Source organism: Onychomys torridus, chromosome 12, assembly GCF_903995425.1.
Source record: "Onychomys torridus chromosome 12, mOncTor1.1, whole genome shotgun sequence".
Taxonomy (NCBI): domain Eukaryota; kingdom Metazoa; phylum Chordata; class Mammalia; order Rodentia; family Cricetidae; genus Onychomys; species Onychomys torridus.
Genome location: NC_050454.1, coordinates 16,081,797 through 16,100,475, shown reverse-complemented (window position 1 = coordinate 16,100,475; position 18,679 = coordinate 16,081,797). Strand labels below are relative to the sequence as shown.

General features: G+C 48.4%; 1 protein-coding gene across 1 annotated transcript in view; it reads right to left on the bottom strand.

Annotated features, from left to right (window-relative positions):
• The window catches only part of Sema5b (semaphorin 5B), a 121,602-nt gene that overhangs the window by 9,951 nt on the left and 92,972 nt on the right, over positions 1 to 18,679 (bottom strand). The window contains exons 5-11 of the mRNA XM_036203720.1: positions 9,161 to 9,223; positions 8,780 to 8,878; positions 8,132 to 8,345; positions 6,986 to 7,271; positions 4,563 to 4,698; positions 3,257 to 3,464; positions 2,937 to 3,144 (exon numbers count right to left, since the gene is read on the bottom strand). Coding sequence (XP_036059613.1) covers positions 2,937 to 3,144; positions 3,257 to 3,464; positions 4,563 to 4,698; positions 6,986 to 7,271; positions 8,132 to 8,345; positions 8,780 to 8,878; positions 9,161 to 9,223 — 1,214 coding nt within the window. The remainder of the gene's footprint in view (positions 1 to 2,936; positions 3,145 to 3,256; positions 3,465 to 4,562; positions 4,699 to 6,985; positions 7,272 to 8,131; positions 8,346 to 8,779; positions 8,879 to 9,160; positions 9,224 to 18,679) is intronic.

The window sequence follows — 18,679 nt, the reverse complement described above, 5'->3', positions numbered from 1 at the left end:
TTTTAACTGCAGTGTCTCAAGCAGCCATTACAGAGGGGAACAGGTTTATTCCACTGGCTCACAAGTAGGACAGAGATGGATGGTGGGCATTGTAAGCCGGAGAATCCTAGCTCCCTGCAGCAAGAGTGGGGTGGGGGGTGGGGGGGGGAGCTGTCCAGGGTAGCAAGAGCATCATGGAGCTTTTGAGTAAGTTTAGTCAAGACTGCCCAGAACAAGAACCTGGTTGGGAAGAGACACCATTGAGCCTGGGCCTAACCCTGAACCCACATGGCAGACAGAGGATATCTGTGAGTGAGCCAGGGTTGAGGTAAAAGGTCTACAGGAAGGAGGAAAGGGCTGACTCATGGATTGAGCATCTTAGCTCCTCTCTGGCCAAGCCAGAGCATTGGTTATGTGGAGCAGAGATTGCTTTAATTAAAGGAGGTCGAGGCAAGCTCCTAGATTCTGGGTAGAGGAGGAGGCTGGGGAGTGTCTCTGCTTACCCACTTTGATCTTCCTGACAACTTTGGAAGGAACAGGGGCAGACATGAAATGCCTAGAACATAATAAAGCCCCCCCCAACTTGACAGCACTAATTCTGATCTGCTGTGATTGGTACTTGGCTCCCTGACATACAGAGCACAGCTTGTTGACTGCACATGCTTGCTTGTCTCATTTTATTAGCTTTGCAATAATAGGATTTTGCAGTTTCTAGGTTTTAGATTTACCTTTTTAAAAAATTATATTTATTTATTTATGTTATGTAGGGGACAGACATGCTCTTGTCATGGCACATGTGTGGAGGGCCCCCCACCTCTAGCTTTATGTAAGGATTTTCATTGTACACTGTAGCAGCTTGTAAACCAAACTCAGGAAACAAGACTTGGAACTGACCTTCTGGCAACTTGTTGCAGAATGGTAGCATGTTGGGGACACTATACAAGCTCTTGGCTTCCTCTGCAAGATCCTGCGAGTGGGGAATTGTCCCTGTCCCTCACCATCCTCTCATCCCACTGCAAAGCCATGGGTCTGCAGTGGGCTGGAGCCACACTAACCCATCACGGATGTCCATCTGACTCATCTGACTCACGACAAGGTTACTGGCCACAGTCTGACCTGTCCTCTAGAGTACCTCTCCGGATAGTCTGAGACTCTACCCACATTGCGTCACCACCATGATTCAGGTCAAAATCCTCCTGTGACATTCTCAGTTGGCCTCAATCCACTGTCCAGGTCCACTCCCCTGCACCAGCCTCTTCTGAGGTCAAATAATCGGTTGACTGAAGCATCAGCCCTGGGAGGAAGGTCACCCTGTGCTGGGCAGGGCTGCCTAGTGAAGAATAAAAAATACTGGACTACTGGGCTTTCCATCAAGGATTTATAACCTCTTGGAGAATAAGGCATGTGTTAAAAATTTAACAACAACACCGTATTTAAAGAGACCAAGAAACAAGGGAAATGCTCTCAGCAGGTAGCCGCTGCTTTCTGGCCAAACAGAGCTGTGTGTATTTGGTGTTTGGTATCATAGATTCCGAGGCCAGAGAGCCCAGGAGGCTGGAGCCTCCTAAAAGCAGAAAATAAAAATGAATAAAAAATACTGTCTATCCTTTATGACTTGCTAGCCTAGGCAAGTAAGTACCATAAGTACCAGGCCCGGTCTTCACAATTCTGCCCAAATAAAACATCACTGTGCCGTCAAATCTCTCATTTTCCTGGCAAGAGAAGTGAAGCTCAAAGGGGTTCCCCAGTTTGCTTAAGATCATGCAGCTCATGGAGAGTGGAGCTGAGGTGGGTTCCCACCTGTGTCTAATTCTACCATCCGCATCCTTCCCAAGACACCCTTCTGCCTTTCCCCACGTGGTAGACCCAGGCCAGGGGTTCTCTCCTTAACTGGATTGGCAGAGTGTGGAAGGCTACAGATATAGAGTCACACAGGCCTCCCCTCACACTAACAGCTTAGCAAGACGCTCTGTGCCCAGCAGGGCTTTGCAAATGTGTGCCACTCTGATGGAACCACGCATGGAGGCCGAGAGGAGCTCCAGCGACTGCCCTTCACCAGCAGCCTCCTACACCTGTCCATCCTCCTTCCTCCTTTCCCATCTGCAGGCCTCTGTCCAAGCTCCTGATGCTCTCAGAGAGCAACCCTTGGCAGCATGGAGCCCATTTGTCTCCCAAATCCCAAGGACAGATGGCACAGCCAGGAGGACTCTGTTGCAAAGGCCATGAAGTCACGTGGCTGTTTTGATGATTATACAGAGAAGGGAGGCAGCCAGGGTGGCTTCATGGGTCGGGAGTCTGGGACACAGCTCCATTTGGCCTTGGCTTCCTCCCTTAAATACTAGTGTCATTGCTGCCAAATCTGTGACTCTACTTAAAGCTAGTGTGACCAAAAGCAATGGGACATTACAGTTCTTCCACATGGCTGCCCCATCTGGCTTGTCTGCCTTCAAGCAAGTTGAAGACTTGGGGCTGACCCAGGTATCATCTCCCCGCCATCCCACATCTGGGCAAGAAGTGCTGTGGTTTCCAAGGCCAAGATCTCTCTTTCTGAATGAGCTAAAGGTCCCGAGAGCAAATCAAGTGAGCTAGAGATGGCTGGCAGGCCAGAACTATGGGGTTGCCCACAAAAAAGTAACAGTCACCACAATTCGCTGAGTGCGTGGTTCCCTTAGGCAGTGACAAGGCTGATTAACACTAACAAAATCCTTCTAAGATGTTTCAGGAGCAGGCCACCAACGTTTGGAGAGGTTAAATGACTTGTTCAAAGACACCACCCCACTGGAGATCCACAGGGATGTGAGGGCAAGCAGCTCACTGGAAAGCCAATTAAGCACCACCTCCCTCCCTCCGAGGCACGGCATGTGATTACCACCACCACCACCACTACCACCACCACCACCACCACCACCACCGCAGACCGCCCGGGGCCCTTCTTTTGTCCTCTTGCCTTGGCTTACCCCTGACTATGGTAGGTCAAACACCTCTCCAGCGGGACCCGCAACACCCGGTCGCTCAATCCCACGAAGAGCGCACGCGCACTGTGCAGGATGCGCAGGCTCCGAAGAGGTTCAAGGCGCGCAGGGGGCAGCACGTGCAGCTCCTCTAGGTAGCAGCCCCGCAGGTTGCGGCTGGCAGTGGACAGCGCTTTCAGGATGGTGCCTGACTCTGGGGGTCAGAGGAAAGTGGCCTTTGAAACCAGTGGCAGCTTACAGCTGATACCCCACCCGGCAACAACCACTTCCCCATCTGCCGCGCAGATGGGCCAGGGCCGGCTCACCTGTGCCTATGTAGAGTACATGGTAGAGCGTGTCCTTAGCTTGCACAAGGTCTACCACGAGATGTGAGAAGCGGACGCTGTCCTGGGTGACACAGGGTTCAGGTGTCACCGGCTGCACGGCTTCGCTCATCAGGAAGAGCCGCTGTGCGTCCTGCAGGCTGCGCTCCGTGAGGTTCTCGTTGGGGCCAGTCTCAGGCAGGGTGCCACACTGCCACAAAGAACCCAGTCACTGGAGCCCAGTCCTCACAGGCAGGGACTGCCATGGAATCTTCCCCACCCATGAAGACCTTGGGTAGACACTAATTCTCCAACACTCCTGGTCCCCAACATTCTTTCTGGGCCCCTGAATCTTTCAAGAAAGGATGCGTTTTCTTTAAAACTAGGAAAAACTGAGGTTGGAAAGATGGAGGAGAGACCTGCAGGGGTTGGGGGAGAGGATAGGAGCGCAAAGGGGTATGTCCAGACAAATCATTTGAATGTGAATGGTATCCTGTAATTTTAAACTGCTTCATAAGCGCCCATCCCCCACAGTGGCCAAGATGTTTTGTCCTCTACACTTCGTGTTTTCTAGTTTAAAGCGGGAAGACAGCCACCTCTTAGTGCGCACCACAAGAACCTTTGCACAGACCCAGAAGGGATGACATAGTATAGTCCTGTCCCTGGTTCCATCAAAGGAATAAGAGGCTTGAGGGAGTTGGGTGACCTGCCCAACATCACTGGGCTGGATCTGGCCCTAGCCTTTCCCAAGTCCACATCAACCCTATCATACAGGAGGCAGTGGCAAGAGGACTCTGTGAGTTCAGGGTCAGCCTTGGCTACAAAGTGAGTTCCAGGCCAGCCAGGGCAACACAGTGAGACCTTCCTCAAAAATAAAGAAATAAATAAAATATTCTGCCATTAGTCCCCTTATGCTTTCCCATCACAGAATAGGGGATGCATGTACCAACCATGCTGGCCCCAACCACTGCCGGGATTCAGAGATCCTATAAGCATTAGTTTCCTTAGTGCACATTCTGTGAAGGATCTTGGATAAATATCCTGAAGTCTGGCCACAATCTACCTGTGTAGTGCCCTCCTGGTCTCTCCTACTTTGTAGAGTTGAGGTCCCTGTGTCTCTGGACTTGTGGAGTCAATTCCACAAGAGTGGGATCCCTAACTCTGCCTCTCTATCTCCTTAACAGCAGTCCGAGGAGTCACCACCCTCTTTGGGACCCATCACAGACCCCAAAGCCTAGAGCAATAGGGCTGTGCTGAGCAGTTCAGAGTCCATTTGTGGCTGGTGAGAGGCAAAGGAAGAAAGCCGTACCTGGAAATTGGGGATGGGGTTGGCTATAGGGAGCCAGGCAGCCCTGGGGTTCTCCTGGTAACGAAACGGGCCGTTGAAAGCCCTGGAGATGGCACTAAGGTTGAAGGCGCAGACGGCAGAAGCGGCGATGCTGTTTCTAAAAGGCAAGAGGTGGTGGAATGTGGTCCTTCCTTTGGGGTTCAGCCCTCTCTGTGGGCCAAGCATCCTCCTCGGAGGCCCCTCAGTCCACCACCCTCCTCGGTTAGCACCTTCTGCACAGTGAAGGGTAGGTAATCCTCACACTCTCCCACCCTACCACAGGAGGATCCCATTGGCAAGAAGCACGGGGGGGTGGGGGGGGGGGTGGGGGGGTGGGGGGGAGTGTCCATCCCTCCATGCTACTTCTTGTCCCCTTCCCTTATTCAGTGGGGTGTGGAACACAGTCAGTGTCCCACATTAAGAAATACATTTTAGCTGGGTGGTGGTGGTGCATGCCTTTAATCCCAGCGCTCGGGAGGCAGAGGCAGAACTGTGAGTTTGAGACCAGCCTGGTCTGTAGAGCGAGTTCCAGGACAGCTAGGGCTACACAGAGAAACACTGTCTCAAAAACAAAACAAAACAAAACAAAAACCATTTGATATTACATCTATATTGAAGTCTTGTGAAACAATACTATCCAAGCTAAATATGTTATACTTTGATATTTGATTCTGATCTATTCTGCTGTATGCATGTATGTTTTAAATAGACGGGCAGCACGCCACTGGTTTATGTTGCATCCTGCAACTCCTCAGAATTAGATAATCTCTACGAATCATAGGTGTTTACGAATGTGAAGTGACCAGGTCACGGATGACGTTGTCACATCCACCTGTCCAGTTCTACTCTCTGCACTGGTTTCCTTCCCAAATGTGTCCATTATCCTGGCTCCTGATCCCCCTCCCCATGCCCCTGAGTCCTGACCTATCCTTCTGCTGGTCTCCCCTCAGCCTGGAAAGGCTCCTAATCCGTTCTGCACAGAGCAGCCAGCATGAAAACCCTCAAATTTACACCTGGCCGCTCAGTGAGCCTGTTCCAAAACCCTCAGTAATGTCTGCTTGTCCACAGGGTAAAGACCAAAACCCCGAGAGCACTCTTCGAGGCCCCTGGGACTCCCCCCCCCCCCACCTTATTCTCTCCCACTTTCCTTCTATGCCTTCAGTGCTCATGTCACACTGGTTTCTTCTCGGTGCATGAACCTTTTTTTTTTTTCTGTCCATTCAAAGCTTCGAACAATTTATTGCATGGGGGTTGGAATGCCCTTCAGATCCCACGAATTTCACTTCCCATAGGAAGCCTCCTGTGATCTCCACCCTGTACCCCACTTTTTCCCTTTGTAGGAGTTAGCAAGGTTAAAACAGTTTGCTCAAAACAGCCTTGCCCACTCTAGACTGCCACCCCCTTCATGGCATCGCCGTGGCTGCTTTTGCTCACTGCTGTCCACCTCCCCCCCCCCCCCCCCAGGACAAGCACCTGGCATGGAGGGGTTATACAATAAACTGTTTATTTTTCCTTGATGTCTCTCCAGCCCTTTTTGGCCCCTGCTCACAGTCACCCACTCTCCTACACTGACAGTCAGCCATACTTAGTCATGGTCAGCAGGTTTTCAGCTCATGGCTTGTGTGAGCTGTACTGAGTATCTGTCCCCTGGCCAGGATAGCCTCTCTGCGGCTGCTTGTCAGTCTCACCCATGTCCTCGCCTGCTGCCTCAGACTGTCCTTTCTGTAGACAACTTGGGGCATCCAGCGCCTGCTGTCTGGCATCACTCTGTGGCTCACCAAGCTCCTGATGTCCTTACAAAATACCCTGCACAGCATTCCCTGCTACAAAGGCCTTCCTCAGCCTCGGTGGGGCCCATTCATCACTCTTAACCTGAAGATCACTTGATTTGTTAGCCTCCCCATGGAGGAGCAGGAGAGGAGAGTCGAGTCTGACATCCCTGGAAAGATTGCCTTTCCTCACATTCAAGGAAACAATGGGGGTGCCAGATGCCAGCTTGCAGGTTCTGGTGTAGCCAAGAGGGAGGAGGCAGCAGGATTCTTGGAATGCTGCTGCACATAGGTTAGAAGGGACCATAGAGAATCAGTTCCTGGGGCTGCCGCTCATTTACCTCATGCAGGCTTCACCACTGTCCTCACCAGCATGCTTTCCCTTTAGGAGGCATCAGGCAGCTCCCTTCCCTTTCTGCACATCTGGCCTGGGCCTGCCCTTCCCTGCGACTCAGAGCAGGTACTTACCACTCCAGAGGTGGTAAGCCACAAACGACCAGCTGTGGGAGCCAGGAGACCTCTGCTTTGTGGATGTAGATACCAGACTCTGAGAAAGGGTCTGCTGAGCCCACCAGGTTAGGCAGGGCAAGCCCTGGAATGATAGGGAAGATGGGCAGCAGAGAGTGGGGGACTCACACATTGGTGGTGAAGACGCCATAGATGAGGTCCTGCTCGGGCAGGTGGAAGGCACTCTGCAGCTCGTTATAGTAGAAGGGGACCTCTCCTGGGCGGGAGCAGTTGAGCCGGGCCTTCATGAACGTGGTCCATGTGTCCTCCAGCAGGAAACGGCCCCCCACATCATTCTTGCACACTCGAGCTACCCGAGAGTACACAGTGCGCCCACAGTCATGTTCCACTGCATTCTCCCGGAGGAAGAAATATGCAAACAGCCCAATGTCAAAGGATGCCACAAAATTTGGCTCTGTGGGGATGGAAAGAAGAAGGCAGAGTAGGAAGGTCTTGGCTGTGTCAGTATTCTCGGGTGGCCATCTTGAATCCCTCCTTGCTCACCCAGGGGCTCCAAGGAAGCCTGGTCCCATTGCCACGCAAAGCGAAGCCCTCCTACTTGTTACTTGTGCTATTGTTAATGGTGTTTCTTCACTGGGTAAAATACGCTATCATAAGAACTTCATTGGTTCCTCCATTTGATCCTCGCTACAATACTCTATCATAAGAACTTCATGGGTTCCTCCATTTGATCCTTGCTACAATATTCTATCATAAGAACTTCATGGGTTCCTCCATTTGATCCTTGCTACAATATTCTATCATAAGAACTTCATGGGTTCCTCCATTTGATCCTTGCTACAATATTCTATCATAAGAACTTCATGGGTTCCTCCATTTGATCCTCGCTAAAATACTCTATCATAAGAACTTCATGGGTTCCTCCATTTGATCCTCGCTACAATATATAAGGCAAGTGCATTACAGATGAGAACATCACAGCAGAGAGCAGCTTGGTCCTTGCTCAAGGCCATACAGCTAGTTAGTAAAGAAATGTATTCAACCTCAAGGGACAGGAAGTACCGTCTCCTTATTTCCTTCCTAATTTCTTCCTTCCCTTGAGCCCTTCTCTATTCAATTTCTAACTCTCTCTCCTAATAGCCTGCCCTTTGTCCGTTCTGGGTCCTCGGGGCATCTGGGACTCAGCTCCAGTGTTTCTTGGTCTTTGGAGAAACACCTCTCCCTTCCTATCCACTTTATTGATGAAGCAACTGAGACAGGGCCAATGGAGTTTTGAAGGCAGGACGGACCTGCCCCAGGCCTGGGCCACCTTACCATTGAGCCATTTGGAGTTATACTGGGCAGTGCGAAGCGGTGGCCCATTGCCCAGGCTGCGGTAGATGGCTGGGTCCCGACCTGAGAAGTCAATGACGGTAGCGGCATAGAGCTCCCCCTGGGAGGAGATGACGGCTGTAGAGTTGTGTCGTGGATCGTAGGGGCATCGGGCCACACCATTGATCTTCTCGATAGTCCGGCTGAGGTTCTCCACCTGGAGACCATGGGAGAAGAGAGCTTTTCCATGGGGTCCCGAGACCACCTGTTGTCCTGTTGTTTCCACCTTAGCGCTGTCTCCTCTGGGACCCTTGGTTTTTGTCATTGTCCCCCCCACTCCCATGTCTCAAGTACCCTCATCACTTCCATTCTGTGATCTCATAGCCATCACAAAGGGTGAGGTCCTTCACGAGTGTCCACTGGACACCAGATGGCCATTTCAAGTAAGACTAACAAAGAAAATACTGAAGAGAGGTTCCATTTGAATTTCAGGTGAAGAATGAACTTTTTTACGTTTGTCCTAATGTTTCATGGACATACGTTCTCTGCCCACCCTGCTACATTTTTCAGTCCCCCTACTCCAAGTCTGTGTGCCTGGGTAAGACACCATCCCCCGATACTCCGCTTTGCCTGCCCCTCCCAATGGCCCACCTGTCTGCTGGAGCACACTGGGGAAAAGGCATTGGTGCCACACATGAACACCTTCCGACCGGAAACAATCAGGACTCGAACATAGTTCTGACACTCCTCCTGAGGTAGGAAGGAAAAAACAACAGAGAGCCACAGCTCTGTGTGTGTAATTCTGGGCATACTTACTTCATACAGCTGCATCATCAATGCCAAGGATGTCCTACCACACCCCTGCCCTGGATCCACGCTGCTCTGAGATCCAGCTTGTGTCTGTGGGAATCCATTGTCTCCCTTCACCCTCATCCCAGTCAGGCTTCTCGGACAAGTGACCTCATGCTCACAAAGACCCCCAACATCTGACCATAAGCTTCCAGAAGAGTCCCTGCTGCCTCCCACATGTACCTCAGTCTTCCCTTTGCTCTGGCAGGAGCGACGTGTGTCCTCACTGGAGGCCCACTCTGTAGCCTGTGGAAGGAACGAGGACATCACCTGCTCATTAGGGTAGATGGCAGCCTGAAGGTTAAGGCTTTCTCTCTGAGCATCTGAAGTATTTGTGTGTGTGTGTGTGTGGGGGGGGGGGTGTTAGAGACTCTCATCCTGAGGTCTTTTACTGGAGGGTGGTCCCTGAGTCAAACACCTCTGCTTGATTGCGGTGGGGACACCTAGGGACCTGCTTTCAACTTCATGGGCTCCATTAGCCCCACATACCTTTCTGGGAACCCCTCCCCGGGACAGCTCTGAAGCTTCAAGTGACCAAGAAGGGTTTTCAGTACCACCCAGGACTTGGTGGGGGACAGGAAATGTGCCTTCCAGAAGTCCCTCAAAGGAATGAACCTGGGTCTCTTCCAAAGGTTAGACTTTGGAAATCTTAGAAATAGTAGTTGTAAATTTCCCACTAAAGCCCTGCAACACGTTATGTTTCCCCCTCAATCCCTGTAGACACTGAGTTCTTGGCGACAGTTGAAGGCGCGTGGTAGGCCATGGGTGGGGGTCTTCATAGGCTATGTGTGTTTGTGCCCTCTGCCCTGCTGGCTCCAGGAAATGAGGACTTCCTCTCGCCTCAGGTACTCCTCTCATGAAGTCTCCCTTCCCTTCTGCCATTTAGTTTGCTTTTTGGAAACACAAGCTGAGGAGGACCTTGAACTCGGATCCTCCAGCCTCTGAGTTCTGGGGTCACAAGCATCTTCATGATTCCCACTTTAAAGAGTGCTGGGAATGAAACCCAAGCTTTTGTCCAACCCGCTCCTTCACTCCGGCATCATTCACACTGCTGTGGGCTTAGGGGCTGGAGACACAGCTTCCTCATGCTCAGAGCGTTAGGAGAGGGCTGTCTCCACCCAGGATCCCCCGCCCCCCGTTTATTCTCTCCCCATCTCTGAAGAGCACTGAAAGGAAAGGTGATACTTCTCACACAGGCAACTGTCAAGAGTGCTGATGTATAAACATGAACCACACAACCTGTCCTAGAAGGCCTGCGTAAGCAGACCTCTCTCTCTCTCTCTCTCTCTCTCTCTCTCTCTCTCTCCACACACACACACACACACACACACACACACACACACACACACAAATACTCAGCTCTAATTCCTCACAAAGCTGCTTTTTTAGACAACGGGAAGCTGTGGACAAAGAGGGAGCCACAGAGCTGTTCCTTGCCTTCCAGTCTGGCCCATACACCTCTAGAGAAGCATGGCTGCTTAAAGCAGAGAGAGGCTGACACCACCAACCCCGTCCCACCCCCCGCAAGAACCTGCACCCAGGAGCTGGTCTCCACCAGGCAGGCTGGGTCTGCCCCTCTAGGGTCAGGGTTCATCTGGACGGAAATGATAAAGCATTGTTACCCTCAGGACCCATCAGGTCCCAGGTTAAGCCCCACAGAAGAGAAGAGTTCTTGGGGTTTCTGGGGGCAGGAAGGGTCAATGACCCCCGCCCCCAACACACACTGAAACACACACAATAGTGGCTGATGGGGAACTGTACAGAGCCTTGGGTTTCCTGCATGGGGCACATTGAAGGGGCCAGCCTGTTCTTAAGGGGGAAGTTAAGGTCGTACGGAACTCAGCAATGGTACACACACATGCCAGGGACTTGGCGTTCTCTCTTTGACCTTCAGTGTAAGGGAGAAAACTAAAGCCAGTGGGGCTGAACGATCTGATCAAGGTCACAAAGCTGGTAAGGAACAAGCCGCAAAGCAGACCACCAATCCAGGCACCCAGGAGCCTTCTGCCTCCTGTCACATCAGCAGATTCTATGAAGCAAAAGTTAGACCATATGGCCCAACAAGAACATGCGTGTTTATAACGGTAACAGCACAGAAAGGGCTTTCCAGAGTCATTTTTATTTGAAAATTATTTTTATCAACGTAACGATGTGCAATTTTTAAAAACATAAAAAATTATTAACAACTCCCCTAGTGACCCGCTCCTTCCATGCCGCAGTGGCTTTGCCCTACAGCAACCACTTCCCAGCTGCAGCTGTTAAAAACCTACACCCCAAGGCTGGAGAGACTGCTCAGCAGTTAACATTTGCTGCTCTTGCAGCAGATGGGGTTCGGTGCCCAGCACCCACACTGAGTGGCTCACATTCACCTGTAAATGCAGCTCCAGAGCATCTGATACCCTCTTTTGGCCTCTCTGAGCACCTGCACACACACACACACACACACACACACACACACACACACACACACACACACAAGTCCTAAATATGTAAATCCATCTCACACTCAGCTTTAGACAGGAAAAAGCTCTCCTGCTTGTCTGTCTCCATTTTTACCCCAGCCCAGAGCACACCCCTTGTATCTATCCTTCCTCAACAATTCATACTTTAATTAAGATCCAACGTTGGTATTCACATTATTGTAAATACATAAAAACTCTTCCCTTCAACCAGCTAGTGCCTCAGAGTCCCCTGAGTGTAAGCCACTGATCGGTGACTCAAATCACGTTGAAAGAAAATATGCTGCCAGTCAACATTTTCATCATCTAACATTTTAATGTAAACTTATTGGACGTGCTCTTATTGAGACGTATTTCTATCACATATTGATCTTACACATTAAAAGAGAAGGAGACATCAGTAAATCTAAGTGTCTTTACCCCTCTTACATTCAGTGCACACCTCTTCTGAATTCCTTTCTATTTGGAACTGTCACATTCCATATTGTTGCTTTCCTTTTATCTAGAACATCATTCGTCCAACTACCCCGGTGTCAGCAAGGCAGGGATTCTCAGAGCGCTTCATTCTGGTCTGCAGGACTTCCTTCTGAGCCACTGACTTGTCTGCAAGTCTGGATGCAATCCTCTCTTGATCTCACCAGAGGTGTCCACAGGTCTCTGACTAGTCCAGATTTGTCTTTCTTGTAGGCTCTTCCAATGACTGTCATACAAAAGGGACTGCTGATGACCAATCAGACGGCATGAATAATGACACCTGTTCAGGCTACAACAACTACATCAGGACCGAAGCGTAACAGTGGCTAGCATGACTGCAAGATGCTGTCCACTGGGAGACACACCTGACTTCAGACTCATTAAACTGTGAAGACGGTTATCCAAAAGTCAATCAAATACTCATAGTCAGAGGCGGTATCCTTTCTCAAACAACCTTTCTCCCTTGACTTTTCCCAAATGTTCCAAAAGAAATGCCTTTCCATATCATTTCTGTGTGCACAAGTGATTCTGATAATCTATTAGTTCCCCTCCTCATCTTCATATCCCAACCTCCTGGTGAACCCATTGCTTGGGAGGCCTCCTGCTGGCTGAAACCAGGGGCTTGCCTCTCTTCTGCCTCCTGAAGCCACATTGCTTTGGTTCTTGATTGGCTTGCTTACTTTGGTGGCATACAACTCTAGTATCTTCCTAATAAGGAATGTGGCTCAGTTTTTAGAGTTCACTTGTGTCTCATTGATTCTTTCTTCATACTGATGGTTTTCATACAGAATTCTAAGTGACTATAGCCTCCACCCAGTTTTATAAACATCTAGCCATTGTCTTCTCTATTCCAGGATCACCTGAAGAATCTGGTGTAATTCTTCCTTCTCATGTCTCAGGAGAATCCCATTTTGTTTTCTTTAGACTCTGTGTTGTATTTTAAAACCGGTGCAGAGGCAGCCTTGGTGGGTTGGGGTCAAGGGGCACGCACTCAACGCCATGCGCCATGTGATAGCAGTCATGTGGAAAGTTTTATTGGCGGAAACAGAGAAGGGAAGAGAGGGAAAGTGGAAAGAAGGGATAGAGAAAAGGGAAGAGATGAAGTAGAGGTGCATGCTACCCTATCTCGTGGCAAAAGAGAAAGGGAGGGGGCGGGATTTTCTCTTAAAGAGGACTTTACATAAGATGATGTCAGGACGCTGGGCCCACCAAGGTATTGCCTGCTTATTGGCAAGTGTGAATGCTAACACTCTGGAAGCTTTATGCTCCCTGTGCTCCCCTTAAAAATAGGGCTTTTAATTTGATGTAAGTTTGGGTCACTTTTGACTTGAAGACTTGGCGCCTTGGTCTTAGCAAATTTTCTTAAATTATTTTGCCCTTCCTTCCTCAGCCTCCCCTGTCTTTGTTTTGGAAAGCGTATTAATCCAACCCATGGTTGGCCCACATGCCTTGGTACAGTCTCTAGCTCTCTGGCATTCCCTACTTTTCACCCCTTGAGCCTACTGTTCTGATTTTGGTAGACTTGTCTCCAACTTTCATCTTTGAGTCCTTCGATTCTTATTTTCCTAATTGCAATGCTAGCTGTCATACTTTCAACTTATTGTTTTATAAAAACATTTTTCATATGTAAGGAGATACTAGTTAGTTTGTAATTGGATTTAAAACGCTTTCTGTTTCTTGTCCATTCGCTGCTGCTTGCAGCTTGTGTCGTTTCAAGTTTATTTTGGTCTTCCCTTTTATTTTAAGGCTTTCCTCAAGTTGATGGTTTTTGGCTATTTGTGTGCACTTTTTAAAAGCCACTGGGTATTTTCCACTGAAAAGAACCAAGGCTTCTTAAAGAAATGGCTGGTTCCATCCAGGGAAGTAAATGTACAAGGTAAGCTAAGAACATCTTGTCGTTCCAGAATGCTAGGACGCCGAACTAACTAGATAGAATTAGACAGAGAGGAACTGGAAGACAGCTTGAAGAGGCCTCTCACTGTGACAGATGGGGTAGCTAAGAAAGATAACAGCAGCCATGGATGGAAACATGTCAACAAGTGTAAACTCTGGACTCTAAAATAATAACAAATGAAAGAGACTGGGATGCAGCTGACTGGGGAGAGGGCTTGCTTAGCATCCACAAAGCCCTGGTTTAGATCCCTACCTAGCACTGCATCACACTGGCATGGAGGTGCACTTGGGTGATGGAGGCAGGAGGATCAGCACTTCATTATCATCCGTGGCTACATAAGTGAGTTCGAGGCTAGCCTGGAATACACAAGACCCTGTCTCAAAAGAGGATAGATAGATGGATGGATGGATAGATAGATAGATAGATAGATAGCCCACTATTGAAAGGTACTAGCCAGCCAGCTCTTCACTGAAAACCAGCACACAACAGCAGAATACTGAAAGGGTATGGGACATGTCCTGCAACAGTGTGTCAAGGTGGTGTATTGATTGTTTCAAGTTGAAATCACCAGAGGAATTAAAACTTTAGAAAGGACCATTTTACTTTACTTTTCCCACAGGTGGCAAACCATGAAATGTCTTGTGGCAGAGGAATCCTCTCTGTACCAGAATAGGACAATAGCTTTCATTACCAGAGACTGGTGGAAGCTAGAACAGTAATTAAAATAACTCACTGGAGTAACGTTTCTCCAACTAACTTTTACACCGCCCCCCCCCCAATGTATCTTAGAGCCATTCCTAAGAATTTAGACCCTATAAACCCATTGTTCATTGTTCAAAAATATAAAAGCTTCTTGCTTTGGTCATTTCTTTGGATTTCATCATTGTGTTGAGATCTCCCGTTATGTGTGAATCATGAAAACATGTATGGTTTTCTCTGGTTAACCAGTCCTGTACTTTTGGTTCCCATCCAGCTAGAACCCTCCTCAGAAGAAGTCAGGGAGTGGCAAGGGGGTGCCTTTCTTTTCTATATTAGCGTATGCTATTCAGTCGCTTTTCTTGCCCAACTAAAGCAACTTTGTGGCGGAAAGTTTTACTTGTCTTCAACTGTCAATGAATATGGTCGATCACGGCAGGTAAGGCACAGTGCTTTATGTCTTGAGGCTGCAGCAGCGGAAGCTTGCTCATGTCTGGAAGGACCAAGAACCAGACAGCAGGCCTGCAAACAGCAAGGCCTGCCCCCGGTGACTCATACTTCCGACAAGGATCCACCTCTTAGATGTCCCACAACTTGCTGAAACAGTGCCACTACCCAAGGACAAAACATTCGAATGTGAACCTGTGGGAAACATTTAGCAAACCCTTAGCTTGCCTTTGGTACACAAATGTATTGTTAGGTAGTGAAATAACAAAGAAATTTGCTTTTTAGAAGCAATCTAGTCAATATACTGTAACACCAAAGAGTAGATGGAGCTAGGAAATGGTCATCAATACCACAGACAGAGATTCTATGTACCTCCTGAGGAAAATATCCAGCACCTATGCAGTAATCTTGCCAGAGTCCAAATTGATGAAGGCTGTAACAATCAATGAACATCTGATGCAGGGACAGAGCATAAATTATGCCACCCAGATTGTAGTCAAAAGAATCAGGAAACTATTAGACACATGAGCAGGTTTCTTCAATAAAAAATTACACAAAGAAAGAAAATGAAGAAACATTCTTTGAGGAACTTAAGAGACATTTTACAAGCTGTAATGTATTTGGATCCAAAAGTATTTTGACTTTTTTTCCTTTTACTGTCCTGGGGATAGCTTCACACATGCTAGGCAATAGCTCTACCACTGAGCTATGTCCCCAGCTCTATATTGACATTTTATGATATGATTAGGAAAACTTTAGAATTTAGTGATATGAAAATATTTCTAAGTCACTTAAAAGTAACCCTTATCTTTAAGAAATGTATAGTGAAGTCTTCTCTCTCTCTCTTTTTTTTATTTGTTGTTGAGATATGATATCATAGCCCAGGTTAACCTTGAACTTGCCTCAGTCTGCTAAGATTATGAGTATAAACCATCCCATCCAGACTTCTCTTTCTCTCCTTTCTCCCTCCCTTCCTTCCACACTTACGTCTTCCCTGTTTTAATTATTTCAACTTAAGTTTTTTTTTTTTGTTTGTTTGTTTTTATTTTAGAGACAGGGTTTCTCTGTGTAGCTTTGCGCCTTTCCTGGATCTTGTTCTGTAGACCAGGCTGGCCTCGAACTCACAAAGATCCGTCTGGCTCTGCCTCCCAGGTGCTGGGATTAAAGGCTTGCGCCACCACCGCCCGGCATCAACTTAAGTGTTTTATAATGCTGGGGATGGAATCTAGAACCTTCCCCATGCTAGGCCAGGGCTTTCCCACTGCACTCCATCTCAAGCTCTGTGTACTGAAATCACGATTGGCGTGATATGTCTGAGATTGGCTTCAAATGACTCCTGACAGGGAGGTGGGGACCCTAGATGTAACAAGTGTCACCCTGAGCTAATACGGAGTGCTCTGGTTTATTGTGTTATTATTTTCTCATGTGTGTGCTATTTTACACCATGAACAATTGCTTTTAAGTACCAAACATCACACTGGGAACTCTGTAGGTAGACTTCTTAGGTGCTTATGGGGGGGGGATTGTCTCTCTCTTAAGCTTCCCCACAGGAACCCCATCTCTGTCATACTCCAGAAGTCTGGTCTCTGAACTCACTGAGTTTCTCCAGCAAAGATTCCTTCGTTCCCTGGCCTGGGAGCAGAGAAGAGAGAAAGATTTAAACTTGAGTTCTTCATTCTAGACCCATATCCCATGAGTGCCCTCCACCCTTCCTATAGACGCTAAACATGAACTCTCCATTGGGACTCTGCAGAAGAGGTCTCAGCCTCTGTTATTGGGTGAAGGTGATTGATGAGGAGACCTGGTTCCAGTCTTTCTGTTTAGAAAGTGGCCTATTTTAGTTCTCTTTCTTCTATAATACCCAGCACCTCAAGTCTGAGATTTTCTGGAGACCGGCTTGCTTTCCTGCCACTGCCCCTCTGTAAGCTACTCAGTTCTGTTAAGTCAGGATGATTCTTCCATCCACTTCCATCCCCCAGAGATAGACTTTCTTCTCCACAGATGTGTTCCCTCTCATTCTCTCTGTTGTGTGCATGTGTACCTATCACAACTCCCCACATGCCTTTGGTGGTTCCTGTGAGGGAGTGGAGATGGGCGGAGATTGTGTTGTCAGCAGCAAGAAGAATGCTTTCTACTTGGACTGTCTCAGAAATTCCAGGTGATGATCTCAGGTAAGAGTACAGCTTACCTGTGGTTTCTGTGCTATGAGGAAGTGTGGTGATATTTTATTTGTATGTTAATAAATAAAGTTTGCCTGGAGATCAGAGGTCGGTGAGCCATAAACAGAAGTCAGGCAGTGGTAGCCCACACCCTTAATCCAATCACATGGCAGGCAGAGTCTAAGTGTGGTCAAGGACACAGCTAAGCGTGGTGACACATGCCTTTAATCCCAGTACCGACCATAGAGACCTGGAGGTCTGTATAGACAGGCAGTGATGAGGAAGTCATGTGGCTGGGTTTAGAGCCAATGAGAAGGCAGAACAGGAAGGCAATAAAAACACAGGTTAGATGAGAAGAAGCTCTCTCTGTGGAAGCTACTGCTGGTGGTAAGCTCGGGCTAGTCATGGCTATTCACTCTGATCTCTTTGGCTATTACCCCTGTATTTGGCTCTGTGTTTCTTATTTAATAGGACTGTTTAGAAATTCATCTATAAGGAAGAGCAGGTAAGCCACCAGGATACAAACAGAATGGTCGCTGTGTGGACATGGCAGCTCCCCTAGACACATCAGAGATGACCACTTAGCATCAGCACTATCTGATCATTGAGTTCACCACTGAGCAGAGTCTAAACTACCAACAGCCCCAGGCTGCTGGGCCCAAATGTGGAGGATGAGAGGTAGGCTAGAAGAGAACTGGGATCATTCCCAATGTCTTCCCAATCCCCCCCCCCAAAAGTCCCATTACATGTTTTGATGTGTATGTATGCCAACATAATCATTTCTGTTCTTACAGGCCTCTGGTACCCTAAGATCATAACATAACATCTGGTAGCAATTAGGCCCTGGAACTGCCATGACGAAGGTCATTCATGAGTATCTACTTGACAAATTCAAGCTAGCATCATGCTGGTCCCCCTAGCTCCCAGCATGGCAGATCACACACCTCCTTTTTGAAGATTCTTATGACCATTGGTTGAGTTATGCTGGTAATAATGACAGCAGATGAACTAACTTGATTTCCTCCCCTGTCTCATCCCCGGCCCTCACTTTACCCTATACACACCACACACGCACACACTTGCACACTCATACACGCACACACTCCCCACTCTGTAGTACTTGAGGATTGGGAAGGAGCTGAGGATTTCAATTCTCCTTAAGGAACAATAGCTTACATCAACTGTTTAATAGTGCTTAGGTTCTTAGAGGTCCCTTTAATGGAATTGGTTTGTATAAACTGTTTGCACTTAGATTCCTTTTTAAACAGATGTCAATTATTTAAAGCATCAATAAAACACTTGAGGTTTAAATTGACGTAAATCACACTCCCCTCCCCTGTCAGTGCAATTGTACAGCCCATTTCCAGCCTTTGGGTGCTGCTGAGCAACTTGTCATGGTCAACACCCAGGGCAGGGAGTGCGGTTCTCCAAAGAGGGTGTGCCAGGTCACATGACAAAGTGGGTACTTAGAGCCCAAAGCCAAGATTTTCTACTCAGGCCAGACAACTGACCAGAGCCCCAGGTCTGCCACCCACTTCAAGGATGGAGGCCTGCCACAACCTCTTACTTGCTC